The sequence below is a fragment of the Chlorocebus sabaeus genome, chromosome 11, assembly GCF_047675955.1.
Source record: "Chlorocebus sabaeus isolate Y175 chromosome 11, mChlSab1.0.hap1, whole genome shotgun sequence".
In the NCBI taxonomy this organism is placed as follows: domain Eukaryota; kingdom Metazoa; phylum Chordata; class Mammalia; order Primates; family Cercopithecidae; genus Chlorocebus; species Chlorocebus sabaeus.
In genome coordinates, this window is record NC_132914.1 from 50,643,782 (window position 1) to 50,658,288 (window position 14,507).

Sequence of the window (14,507 nt, forward strand, 5' to 3'; positions counted from 1 at the left end):
CTTATATATCTGTCCTTCCCCCACTAGAATATAACCCCTTTTGGGACAGTTCTATTCCATGTTGTACCCACAAATGCCTGTGCCTGGCACACGGTGAGCAACAAAAATTTTCATTGAATGAATGAAATGGAACATCAGCTAGGGGAAGCATGAATAGCCCTAGTCTCAGAAATCCTGAAGGCCTAAATTTGACTAAACCTAGTCAGTAAATTGGAGCATTAAATGAGGTAAAAGCCCATGGGAATTAAGTCTTCAGCATTTGTTACCTTCTTATTCCGTCTGAACATGCCTCATTAAAGCCATTCTTACACAAGACGCTCGATTTGTTTTGCCTTTACAAAAAGTAATTTGAAAACAAACTCTGGCCGGGAGCAGTGACTCACGCCTGTAATCCCGGCACTGTGGGAGGCCACAGAGGGAGGAATGTTTGAGCCCAGGAGTTCGAGACCAGTCCGGGCGACATAGGGAGATACAGCGCCCCCACCCCCCCACCCCCACGCCCGCCACTGTGTCTCCACACAAAAACTTTTTTTTTATTAGCTGGTCCTGGAGGCGCTCGCCTGTGGTCCCAGCTGCTCGGGAGGCTGAAGTGGAAGGACCATTTGAGCCCCGGAGGTTGAGGCTGCAGTGAACCGAGATCGCGCCACTACATTCCAGCTTGGGCGACAAGGCGAGACCCTGTCTCAAAAAATAAAAATAAATAAAAATAAACAGTAATTTCTGATGTGGCTTTTAAAAACTAGGCCGGTCGCGGTGGCTCACGCCTGTAATTCCAGCATTTTGGGAGGCCGAGGCGGTGGACAGCCTGAGGTCAGGAGTTCAAGACCAGCATGGCCAACATGGTGAAATACCGTTTCTACTAAAAATACAAAAAACTAGCAGCGAATAGTGGCGGGCGCCTGTAATCCCAGCTACTCCGGAGGCTGAGGCAGGAGAATCGCTTGAACCTGAGAGGCGGGGGTTGCAGTGAGCCAAGGTCGCGCGCGCCATTGCACTCCAGCCTGGGCAACAAGAGCGAAACTCCGTCTCAAAAAAAAAAGTACGTTAAACTCAGACTCTTCCCTTTCAGAACATCCATTTCGCCACACCCATCACCGGCTCCGTGCAGAGTAAGCGGAACCAGCAGCGAAGCCCCACCCTTCCCGTCACTCTTCCGGCAGGAAGTCTATGCATCACGAGGCCGGCCAGTGCTCAACCCCAGCCCCGCGCCCGCGTGTAGCCCTACGTAAAGCGTGAGGGGTTTCGCGACAACCCAGGCCCCACCCCTTTGGCCACATGTCGCGCATGTCTTCCCGTCGGAAGCCGTGCCACCTCGCCGCGCAGCTTTACGAACCTAGAGCAGCGCCGCCCCGCCTCCTGTCTCCGTCCTCACCTCCCCGCCCCCTCCCAGCTTCGCGTCTCCTAGCCCGACGCGCCCGCTATAGTCACGTGATTGCCTCATCCGGGTCCTTTGCGTTCTCTTTCCCTCTCCCAACATGGCGGCCTCAGGTGAGCGAGCAGCCGAGCGCGGCCAAGGACTGGGCTCGGAAACCCCCCTCCGAGTGTGATCCACTGATTTCCTGAAGTCGGGGAACTGCTGGCACCGGTTCCTTTCTGAATTGAGGGCTGCGGCAGGCTGGCGGCGTAGCCATGTTAGGTTACTACCCCGGGATGTTTGGGGGGGAGGGGAAGGACACCTTCCCCTCCCCCTCACACTCTTTTCACCCTTTCTGCGCGAGATTGGAATAGGCAGTAATGGTGGACTCTGGCTTGAACTGGAGAAGGAGGCGCAGAAAGGTGTGCGGGTGGTGCGAGGCCTTTTCGTAGACGTGAAGCACCGTGCCCACGTGAAGGCGTGGAGGAAGGAAGGAGGCGGTTGCTGCGCGGACGAGTGCACATTAGGCTACGTCTCCAAGGCGCGAGGCTGTAGCGGACCAGAGTCGGGGGCAGGGGAATAAGTGGGGGGGGAGCAGTTGGAATGCGAGCGCGAGTCGGTGGAGGGGCGGGGGAAGGCAGTGGTGCGCGTGCGCGGTGGGAGACACGAGGGTAGTGGAGACGGGCGCGCCTTCAGTCCTTGCGCTAGAACCCAGATGGGAAGCTTTTAACGCGCCTGTGTTGCGCTCTTTTTATGTCCTTTTAGGTTGTCTCTTCCCTTTCTAGAGTGTGGCCCTGTGCCTGTATTCTTCCAAGGGTATGTGTGTTAGGCTTGGAGGTTGGTGCTGTTGGGGGTTGGGGAACCCAGTGTGGTGCACCCACGTGTTGAGAAGCACGGGTGTGCACCTGGATTTCCTTCTAGGCTTTTTTCTCATACTCAGTTGGAGGCGTTTTTACTCAGCGCAGCTATATGCAAGGATCAGGTTTCTCTTCTGGCGCTTCCATGTTGGTTGAATTTGGATAGCTCCAATGGTAGATTTCAGCTTTTTTTTTTTTTTTTTTTTGTTAAGGTAACTGTACAACTACCAGCAGGTACTTTAAGATAGTGCTTACTAGTGGCTGGAGTTGCTTGCTTTATGTATTACTAGTGATTGGAGTTGCTTACTTTATGTATTACTAGTGGCTGGAGTTGCTTACTTTATGTATTACTAGTGACTGGAGTTGCTTACTACTTTAGACAACCTTGGAGGTTGCCTTGCAAGTCTACTTATATATCTAATGGGCCTGTAAGAGCAGTGATGACCCAACATCTTGTAGCATTGATTTTAGTTTGGGGAATATAGTTTGTTTTCTCTGGCATGACCTTGCATTCTTCAAAACATTATTTGAACTTCTATCTCTGGGTGCTCATTTCTTACCCGGTAATTCATCATCTCTGTTACAAAGAAGCTAAGGGTTATGGTTGGCTTTGGAAAATGTTGAGAAATTTGAGGTGCGTTTGAAGATCTTTCATTGGTGTAACACTTGACAGTTGACCAAGCACTTTTGTGCATTGTTGTCTCCTTCGATCCTGAGGTACTGCAGAGAGCTGGTGGTATTTCCCAGCTGAGGAATATTATTTAAGGCCACACTGCTCTCAGCTGGCAGAGCAAGCTCATAATCTTTGAGACTCCTCAGCAGCTTAAAAGTATCAAGGTGTCATCATCAGTTTAGGACGCTGCCCTAAAGCATCTGAAGTTTACAAAAATGTTCAAATTTTTTTCTTCAGTGGGCTAGTACAAGTCCTAAATATATTTTATTTTATTTTATTTTATTTTTTATTTATTTTTTTTTTTTGAGACGAAGTCTAGCTCTGTCGCCCAGGCTGGAGTGCAGTGGCCAGATCTCAGCTCACTGCAAGCTCCGCCTCCCGGGTTCACGCCATTCTCCTGCCTCAGCCTCCCGAGTAGCTGGGACTACAGGCGCCCGCCACCTCGCCTGGCTAGTTTTTTGTATTTTTTAGTAGAGACGGGGTTTCACCGTGTTAACCAGGATGGTCTCGATCTCCTGACCTCGTGATCCGCCCGTCTCGGCCTCCCAAAGTGCTGGGATTACAGGCTTGAGCCACCGCGCCCGGCCTAAATATATTTTAAACTAACCATTGCTTAAAGTACTTACTTGGTCTGGATTTGCCACCTTAACAGTTTAGTATAGTAATTTAGTGAAGAAAATTTGTGTTTTCTTAACTTTTGTTTTTTTTTTTTTTTAGAGGCGGAAGACGTGACAGCAATTCATGTCCTTTGTTTTACCAAGTTGAGGGAAATCCAGACTGATTAAAGGGATTTACTCAGTGCCGTCCCATTTTCTTGTTCTTCCATATTTACTCCACTCCCTTGAAAACCCTCATCTCCTTTAATTCACTTCAGTAAATCTTTTTAGCTGGTACTGGTATCTGAGCACAAGTCACGTCTTTCAGTCTACCCTTGAGGAATCGGTTTTATCGGATGGTTTCCCCGCTCCTCTTTTCCAGTCACATTGGCTTTGTGAAGTAACCAGTATTCCCTAATGAGGGAAATGGATGTTATGTATTCTGTGTGAAAATACATAAAACAACTTCATATGCCTCTTTTACTGTTAAATGAGACCAAAAAATTCTTTGCAGCAATACCAGTTTCCAGTGTGATCCATTATTGACCTTCAAGAACTAAGGTAGGTCTCAGAACTAACTATAGAATGAGGATAGTTTGAATTCCTAGAAACTTGATACATTGAGCCAGTACACTTAATTTCTTGCTTTGCTTCTTAGAAAGAATTCTTCAAGGCCTGGCACGGTGGCTCACACCTGTAATCCCAGCACTTTGGGAGGCTGAGGCGGGCAGATCACTAGGTCAGGAGTTGGAGACCAACCTGACCAACATGGTGAAACTCTGTCTCTATTAAAAATACAAAAATTAGCTGGGTGTGGTGTCACGTGCCTGTAATCCCAGCTACTCAGGAAGCTGAGGCAGGAGAATCACTTCAATCTGGGAGGCGGAGGTTGCAGTGAATCGAGATTGTGCCACTGCACTCCAGCCTGGGCAAAAGAGCAAGACTCCATCTCAAAAAAAAAAAAAAAAAAAGTCTTAAAAATACGAAGTTTTTCATTTCTCTTAAATTTTCATTGTGACTACTTTAGTAGACTTGTTACAAGCCAGTTACCTCTTGAATCTCAGTTTCTTTATCTGGAAAGTGGTCATTATTTGTCTGTTCTCCCCTTACCTAGAGGGAATCAGATGTGTTTGATACAGTTTAACATTTAAAATGCTTTCAAATTGGGCAGGGTGCAGTAGCTCATGCCTGTAATCCCAGCACTTTGGGAAGCCGAGGTGGGCAAAACACCTGAGAACAGGAGTTCGAGACCAGCCTGGCCAACATGGTGAAACCCAGTCTCCACTAAAAATACAAAAATTAGCGGGGTATTGGGCTGGGCACGATGGCTCACGCCTATAATCCAGGAGGCAGAGATTGCAGTAAATTGAGATTGCACCACTGCCCTCCAGCCTGGGTGACAGAGCAAGACTCCATCTCAAAAAAAAAAAAAAATTTAAAATTGGAAATAACATACATAAGCTCGTGCACAGGCCTTTCATTTCCATAATGCTTCAAAATGCCATCCTGTGTGACATCTCATTTGATTATTTTTATAGGGAGAAGATGCTCTGCAGTGGTTGTTTTCATACACTGCTAACTCTCACAGTAAAATGGTTTTAAGGGTTGCCATTATATATTGCTTATAGATTACCCAGTTTCAAATTCCATTCTCCATCATGTATATGTTATTCTGGGAGTAAGATACCCAGAAGGCCAAAACTAAAACTCTTTTTGAAAGTTTAAATACTAATACAGAATACTGTCAGTTAAGATAAAGCAGTGTTTCTAAGTAATGTCATTGAAAAAAGAGGTATGTTTCATCTCAAAACATTCTGGAATTCTCTTTTCATAATGGTAGAGGAAATAACTGACGAGTACAGTATTTTAAGTGCATATTTGTAATTAGATTTGCCTTATGTACATTTATGAGCCAGTTTCTTAAATTTGTAATAGATACTGCTATGGTCCCAATAGTAGGAAAGTACTCAAATCAAGAAGTTTAATTTGAATTTGTGTAGCTCCTGTCTCCCATTTTGTGTAATGGTTAGTATGGCATGCATTGGGCACTTACTTTGATTATGTAAATGATCAAATTCAGTATCCCTGGAGGGATAAGGAAAAGATAGTATGGCATCTTTCTTCTTGTGTCAAAATGAAGTAATTGAGCACAGAGAGGTCATGAAACTGAATCTGTACGTGAGTCAAGATGGTGGAGCTTATGAGTTCTGACTTAGTCTTTATCTCTACTATGCTAAACTTACCCAATCCCCAACTAAATCAAAGGGTGGTTTGCATTGGGATCTTTTCAACTTTACAATGGGTTTATCTGGATAGTAAATGCTTTTTTTTACTTGAGATGGGTTTATCCTGATAGTCTTATCATAAGTTGGGGAGCATCTATATAGTGCAGTAAAGGTGAAGGTGGAATATTACGATATTACATTGCATGAAATGTCTTTTCATGGCTGGGCTTTAAACACCAATGTAATTAGTCTAATTCTAGACACTCTATTTGGGTAGATTGTGTTTATACAATGTTGTTGATTTAGGGAAACATTTGTTAATCATTAATTCATTATTTAAAGTAGCTTTTTTTGTTGTTTTGTTGTTTTTGTTTTTGTTTTGAGACAGAGTCTCACTCTATGGCTCAGGCTGGAGTACAGTGGCATGGTCTCGGCTCACTGCAATCTCCACCTCCTGGGCTCAAGCAGTTCTTGTAGAGATGGAGTTTCACCGTGTTAGCCAGGCTGGTCTCGAGCTCCTGACCTCAGGTGATCCTCCCACCTTGGCCTCCCAAAGTGCTGGGATTACAGGCATGAGCCACCACGCATGGCCTAAAGTAGCCTTTAATTATGGAGAATTTGGCAGAACTCACTTTTAATAACAGCTTTATTCAATGTAATTTGTATACCATAAAATTTACCCTTTTAAAGTATACAGTGTGGACTGTGTGCAGTAGCTCACACCTGTAATCCCAGCACTTTGGGGTGCCAAGGCAGGAGAATCGCTTAGGCCCAGGAATTCAAGACCAGCCTCAGTAACATGGTTAGACCACATCTCTACAAAAAATTTTTTAAAAATTAGCCAGGGATGGTGGCATGTACCTGTGGTCCTAGCTACTTGGGAGGCTATGGTGGGAGGATTGCTTAAGCCCTGGAGGTCAAGGCTGTAGTGAGCCATGATCTCACTACTATACTCCAGCCTGGGTGACACAGCAAGGCCCTATACAATTTGGTGGGGTTTAGTGTATTCAGAGATGTACAACCATCATTATTATCTAATTTCAGAACCTTTTTATCACCCCCAAAGAAAAGTCCTTTGTATAGGACTGACATTTCCTTTTCATTTATCTTTTTATTCATTGAAGTGAAACATCACTTAGAACATGGTTCTCAACTAAGGGACAGTCTTTTCATCCCAAACCCCCATCCCACCATAGAGCATTTGGCAGTGTCCAGAGACACTTTTGGTTGTCACAGTGGAATGGGGTTCGGGGGTTGCTATTGGCATCTAATGAGCAGAGTCAGAGATACTGCTAAAGATCGCCCCATGACAAGAAATTACCTAAGCTAAAATATCAGTAGTGCTGAAATAGAGAAACTCTGAGTTAAGAAGTAGGTTGTATTTATTTTAGTGTCTATTATAACAAATTCTGTTTATTAAGAAAACCATAAATGTGTTGTCTCTTGTTTAAGGGCTTCTGGACTTAGCAATATTTCTGTTTTTAAGATCTTCTATTAAACCTGTATGGATATATAAAGAGCTGGTGGTGTCTTTTCCCCACTGTAGACCATGTATAAATAATTGGGACACGTTTTGTTTTGCGAGGTAATTGATTTGTTACCTTTTTAACAAGTTCACATAAGATTTAGAGAAAATTAAAGAATTGGACAGTTCATTGTCGAATTGCAAAGGATTGATAAACCTGGAGCATTAAACAGTGCTTTACTTATAAGGCAGAGGGAACACTGTTGATATCTAAACATGTAATGGGCCTAGGTATTGGGGGAGCAAAGGGCATGGAGGATTTAGATAACATCTTTTCTCAGTTATTGGAATGAAATGGAGTGGAACAAGCACAGGCATCTACTTTAGGCTTATTGATTTTGCTTTTCAAGGGCTAATTCCTTTAAACCTGCTGCTTATGTTGTGACTGAGTCAGTGCTGCTGCTGCAGTTAAATAAGTTAAAGATCTTGTACGGAATTTTAGCCTTTTTTTTTTTTTTTAAAGACTCATCTAACAGCTGGGGCGCAGTGGCTCACGCCTGTAATCCCAGCACTTTGGGAGACGGAGGCGGGAGGATCACCTGGGGTCAGGAGTTGGAGACCAGCCTGACCAACATGGAGAAACCCCGTCTCTATTAAAAATACAAAATTAGGTGTGGTGGCGCATGCCTGTAATCCCAGCTACTCGGGAGGCCAAGGCAGGAGAATCGCTTGACCCTGGGACATGGAGGTTTTGGTGAGCCAAGATTGCACCATTGCACTGCAGCCTAGGCAACAAGAGCAAAACTCTGTCTCAAAAAAAAAAAAAAAGACTCGTCCAACAGTAATTTCTTAACCAGAGGGCCTGGGAGTGGGTGGCAATCAGATGAGGGGGAGACTTGTGATTTGAAAAGACATTCTAAGATTTAAAAGTGCTTTTAATATTTTTTAGTCATGATATTTAATTTGTTTGGAAATTTCAAATAACATTAAAGAAGAAACTTGTTTGTCAAAGGAGTCAAGGGATAAGAGTTGAGAAACTGATCTACAAAGTTGATTTAAGCCAAATCGGACTAAAGGGCAGATTAATTCCACATTCTGCTGTTTTGGTAGAAGATACGTATATAGAACAAAGAGGAAAGGGATACCTTATTCAGATTGTTATGTTCTTTTGTTGAACTTGACCTCATTGTACTGACCACCAGTTCTATTTTTATCCTCCCAGTGGAAGGACAGGTTAATAATTGGATATTAGCTGATGATACCAGATTAAGCCCCATGAGGGTAAGGATATCTAGCTAGCATCATGTTAATCCCAGGCTCTATTTTTGAATTAAATGATATGAAAAAGTCTAAAATAAGCCCAGGCACTATAAGTGGTTTACCTCATGTCTTATTCATGTTAGCTTATTAAACTCTCCCGTAGATCTTTGCATATGAGGCTGGGCGCACAGTGGCTCATTCCTGTAATCCCAGCATTTTGGGAGGTCGAGGTGGGTGGATCCTTTGAGGTCAGGAGTTCGAGACTAGCCTGGCCAACATGGTGAAACCCTGTCTCTGCTAAAAATAACAAAAATTAGCCAGGCTTGGTGGCACGTGCCTGTAATCCCAGCTACTCGGGAGACTGAGGCAGGAGAATCACTTGAACTTGGGAGACAGAGGTTGCAGTGAGTCAAGATGGTGCCACTGCACTCCAGCCTGGGCAACAGAGTGAGACTCCCTCTCAAAAAAAAAAAACTTTTGCATATGAGCTGCAGCAATAAAAGTGCTATGAGACCCAACATCTACATAACTGTATTCTTTGAAAGCTATGGAATAAGGCCAAGTGCAGTGGCTCACATCTCATCCCAGCACTTTGGAAGGCTGAGACGGGTGGACCACTTGAGGCCAGGAGTTGAAGACCAATCTGGGCAGTGTAGCAAGACCCCCGCCTCTACAAAAAATTTTAAAATTAACTGGGTGTGGTGGTGCATGCCTATAGTCCCAGCTACTCAAGAGGCTATAGTGGGAGGACCGCTTGAGCCCAAAAGGTCAAAGCCGCAGTGAGCCATGATTGCACTACTGCAAAAAAAAAAAAATAGAAAAGAAAAAGATAGCAGGCCGGGCGCATTGGCTCACATCTATAATTTCAGCACTTTGGGAGGCCGATCACAAGGTCAGGAGCTCGAGACCATCCTGGCTAACACTGTGAAACCCTGTCTCTACTAAAACTAAAAAAAAAAAAAATTAGCCTGGCATGGTGGCACGCACCTGTAGTCCCAGCTACTTGGGAGGCTGAGGCAGGAGAAATCACTTGAACCCGGGAGGCGGAGGTTGCAGTGAGCTGAGATCACACCACTGCACTCCAGCCGTCTCAAAAAAAAAAAGTAGGATGGATTCAAAATGTGATCTGGTTGATCATAAACAATACTTTCGGAGCTGGATTAATGTTAAGTCACTTGAGAGATATGGAAAATACCATGTTCGTGGTCAACTTTGATTATTTTAGCCGGGTTCATCTGGTTTGCACGTTGAGACCGTAATACTTCAGGTTCTGATTGTGTCTGGAAGGCTGTGTGTTAACATTCATAGCAAACTGGTTACCTTTATTTCCTGAAAGTTGAATTTTGAAAGAAAGGCAGATACCAACTGAGAAAGCAACCTTCAGTTAAACAAAGGGGTACATCAAGTTTGATATTCTTGGATTAAAAATCAGGTGACAGTTGGAACATGGAGGAGAAATTCATGATTATAAAAACCATGAAGCCAATCTTTTTTACAACAAAGCTGCTTGCTTTTTTCTTAATCATGTAGTGTCTGCTATCAGGCCAGTTCTGGAACTTTACTGAGTCCCTTCTGCTCTTCTGAATTAGTTCTTGATTGGTGGTAACTTATCAGAAATTCTGAGGACCAAAAAGAAAGAGCAGTGTCAGTTCGCTAAGCTGAACCATTTGGAGATTACTAAGTATTCCATAATGGTGGGAAACACTTAAATGTGTTGGTTATTAGGGTTTTCTTGTGTTTTCCTTTTAGCATTATATCCTCATATGCAGTGTTGTTATAGTAGAGAAGGACATTTTTTCTAGAGGGCAGAGAGATCTAGGGAATATGACTTTTACCATTTGAACACTACAAATAGCAGTACGTTTTACCATGGTTTTGATAATCTGACATAGAATAAGCTGCTGAGAGGCAAGGATACTTTGGTATATAGAAAGAACCTTGGACTTCATATGAAAAAAACTTGGGTTTTATCTTCAGCCTAGCCATCTAATGTCTCTTAACTTTACAGACATTTAGTGTTTCACTTAACCTCTCTGAGACTTAGTTTCCTTTTCTATAAATTGATAGTTGTGGCCAGGCACCATGACTCATACCTGTAATCCCAGCATTTTGGGAGACTGAGGCAGGAGGATCACTTGAGCCTAGGATCCTCCAGGATACTTGAGACCAGCCTAGGCAACATAGGGAATTAAAAAAAAAAAATTAAAAATCAGCTGGACATGGTGGTGTACCTCTGTGGTCCCAGCTATTGAGGAGGCTGAGGTGGGAGGATCACACGAGCCTGGGAGGGTTGAGGCTGCAGATAGCCATGGCCACACCACTGCACTACAGCCTGGACAACAGAGCAAGACCCTGTCCCAAAAAAGAAAAAAAAAAATGGGGCTGGGTGTGGTGGTTCACACCTATAATCCCAGCACTTTGGGAGGCTGAGGCAGGTGGATCACCTGAGGTTAGGAGTTTGAGACCAGCCTGGCCAATGTGGTGAAACCCCGTCTCTACTAAAAACACAAAAAAGTTAGCTGGGCGTGGTGGCGGATGCTGTAATCCCAGCTACTCAGGAGGCTGAGGCAGGAGAATTTCTTCAACCCAGGAGGCAGAGGTTGCAGTGAGCCGAGATGGCACCATTGTACTCCAGCCTGGGATACAAGAGCAAGACTCTGTCTCAAAAAAAAGAAAAAGGATAGTTGTGATTCCTTCCTCCTATGGTTTGTTTACAAGTGTCAAACAATCTTCAGAACTGCCATACAGAATATGTTATGTGAGATACGAATTTTTATTCATCTTTTTTATCCAAGGAGCAGTGAAAGTAGTAACTGAATAGAAGTACTTACAAAATTAAAGATCTCAGATGATAAGTGAATATAGTAGAAAATAAAAGGTTGCCCCCACACTCCAAACATACTCTCCAGGGGGTATCTCATACACCCAGACCCTTTTCCATACGTAAACATGTGTTTACACATAATAGATATTCTGCAACTTTTAAATTTCTTATTGTTCGGTTCTTCTTTTTGTACCATTATATTGTGCTTTCTCCTTATTTATGTCTGTATAGTACCCCTTCATGGAAATGCCATAATTTAACCATTTGAGGAGTGTCCATGTTACTTTCTTTGAAAATAATGTTTTATAATATTGCATTGTACAGCTCTGTAAATATCTGGGTATTGATGAATAATCTTTTTCTTGCCTTTTAAAACAGCAAAAAAGAAGAATAAGAAGGGGAAGACTATCTCCCTAACAGACTTTCTGGCTGAGGATGGGGGTACTGGTGGAGGAAGCACCTATGTTTCCAAACCAGTCAGCTGGGCTGATGAAACGGATGACCTGGAAGGAGATGGTAATTTTTCTTTTGTCATCATGTTTGGAATATTTATTATTTTCTAGAGAAAACCTATTACATAATAATTCACATCATTTGTAATCTGAAAAGAACTTACTCATTTTTTAGCACCTGAAATCTTACATATTTTGTAGAATCTAAGGTTTATTCTGAGGTTTGGGCTATCAGACTTTGCAGTGAAGACTGAAGTGGTCATTTAAGAGAGCTTTGCTAGTTCTTGCTCTTGCATTAACAGACTTCTTAAGTTACTATTCTTTTGGGCCTCATTTTCTTCATTTTAAAAGTAAGCAATTCTATGGGGTCCTCATAAAGTGATGTTTCAGGCTGCTCACGATGGCTCACACCTGTAATCCCAGCACTTCGGGAGGCCGAGGTAGACAGATCACGTGAGATCAGAAGTTCAAGACTAACCTGACCAACATGGTGAAAACCTGTCTCTACTGAAAATACAAAAATTAGCTGGGTGTGGTAGCATGTGCCTGTAATTTCAGCTACTCGGGAGGCTGGGGCAGGAGAATTGCTGAACCCAGGAGGTGGAGGTTGCAGTGAGCCGAGATCATGCCACTGTACTCCAGCGTGGGTGACAGAACGAGACTCCATCTCAAAAAAATTAAAAACAAAAAGTGATGTTTCAGTGTAATCTGTTAGCTATGTTATCTGTTAGCTGTAATCCCTGCATTTTGGGAGTCAGCTATGTTTACTCAGAGCCAAGGAATAATTAGTTCTAGGAGTTACTAGTATAAAATCAGTGTCCTTGGGTAAACAAAAATGGTCTGAGGAAAAGGAATGAGAACACTAATTATGGTGGGAAAATAAAGAAGAGTCATTGAGTGTCATTTGGACAAGTTCTGTACCTTCAGGGAGTCACCAGAAATAATCAGGAGCTATTTTTTATAATTATCAGGTATGACATAAATCTCATTACCATTGTTTTCTTCCTGAAAATCTTTTATTGCATGCTGAAAGAATAATTTTTCTTGTGACCTGTTCTCATAATTCCTAAAAATGGGAATTTTTTTTTTTTTTTTTTTTTTTGGATACAGAGTCTCACTCTTATCGCCCAGGCTGGAGTGTAGTGGCGCGCTCTCGGCTCAGCACAACCTCTGCTCCTGGGGTTCAAGCGATTCTCCTACCTCAGCCACCTGGGTAGCTGGGATTACAGGTGCCTGCCACCGTGCCAGCTAATTTTTGTATTTTTAGTAGAGTTGGGGTTTTACCATTTTGGCCAGGCTGGTCTTGAACTCCTGACCTCATGATCCACCTGCCTCAGCCTCCCAAAGTGCTGGGATTATAGGCATGAGCCACCGCACCCAGCCAAAACAGGAAATTTTATATAGGTTGTACTTCCCATAAGTGTTGGTATCTGAAGTACAAATTCATGGACAGTGCTGTAGGGAAAGATTGTTGTTGTTGTTGTTGTTGTTGTTGTTGTTGTATTTTTTGTTTGTTTTCAGACGGAGTCTCTGTCGTCCACACTGTAGTGCAGTGGCGCAGTCTCTTGGCTCACTGCAACCTCCGCCTCCCGGTTCAAGCGATTCTCCTGTCTCAGCCTCCCAAGTAGCTGGGATTACCGGCACGCGCCACCATGCTTGGCTAATTTTTGTATTTTTAGTAGAGACAGGGTTTCACCATATTGGTCAGGCTGGTCTCAAACTCCTGACGTCAGATCCACCCACCTTGGCCTCCCAAAGTGCTGGGATTACAGGCGTGAGCCACCGAGCTGGGCCTGTTGTTTTTAAGGGAGGATAGACCATGCAGAAAAATACTCACTTCAGCCTCTCCACTAGGAGTACGAGAGTTGTCAGTAGTCGTTATACACCAGGAGTAAGAGGGACCCAGGTTTGAATCCTAGCTTTACCATCTGTGACCTTGGGCAAATTACTGTGTGAAATCTGAGTTTGCTTTTCTGTACAATGGGGGACAACCTCAGGACTGTTAGAAACATAAGATGGGATATAATTAATATAAAGTAGCTGGCACACAGTAATATTCCATGAACAGTTGTATTTATGGAATAATTCCATACATTTATGGAATAGTATTTCTTTGCTACATAAGGATTAAGGTGTCATAATTAATCTCAGAAGCATCTTCTTTTTGTAAAGTGCCCTTATTACTGAACCCCCACTTTTTTTTTTTGTCTGTTTCCTTGTATAGCATGTTTAATATTTGGCAGTTAACATGGGTCCTCTTATTCTATGACAGTAGTGAGAGACGTTTCTTCTAATTCTTGTATTCATTCCTCTATCCTAGTTTCAACAACGTGGCACAGTAATGACGACGATGTGTACAGGGCGCCTCCAATTGACCGTTCCATCCTTCCCACTGCTCCACGGGCTGCTCGGGAACCCAATATCGACCGGAGCCGTCTTCCCAAATCGCCACCCTACACTGCTTTTCTAGGGAACCTACCCTATGATGTGACAGAAGAGTCAATTAAGGAATTCTTTAGAGGATTAAATGTAAGTGTAAAAGTTGTAATAATTAACTAGATATTGAGGATAGTGTCTAAAAAAGACTAATTGTGGAATCGCAGTTGCTCTTAAACAACTAAAAATACAATTTAAGGCTGGGCATGGTGGCTCACACCTGTAATCCCTGCATTTTGGGAGTCAGAGGTGGGTGGATCATTTGAGGTCAGGAGTTCGAGTCCAGCCTGGCTAATGTTGTTTTCTTCTACTAAGAATACAGAAATTAGCTGGGCATGGTGGCACACGTCTGTAATCCCAGCTAT

At 43.4% G+C, this 14,507-nt stretch overlaps 1 protein-coding gene across 2 annotated transcripts in view; it reads left to right on the plus strand.

Moving 5' to 3' along the window:
- The first annotated feature begins 1,362 nt into the window (after positions 1–1,362).
- EIF4B (eukaryotic translation initiation factor 4B) overlaps positions 1,363–14,507 on the plus strand; it is a 35,765-nt gene continuing 22,620 nt past the window's right edge. For both annotated transcript variants that reach the window (XM_008003364.3, XM_008003365.3), the window contains exons 1-3: positions 1,363–1,488; positions 11,633–11,770; positions 14,027–14,235. In XM_008003364.3, coding sequence (XP_008001555.1) covers positions 1,476–1,488; positions 11,633–11,770; positions 14,027–14,235 — 360 coding nt within the window. In that variant the 5' untranslated portion in view covers positions 1,363–1,475. The remainder of the gene's footprint in view (positions 1,489–11,632; positions 11,771–14,026; positions 14,236–14,507) is intronic.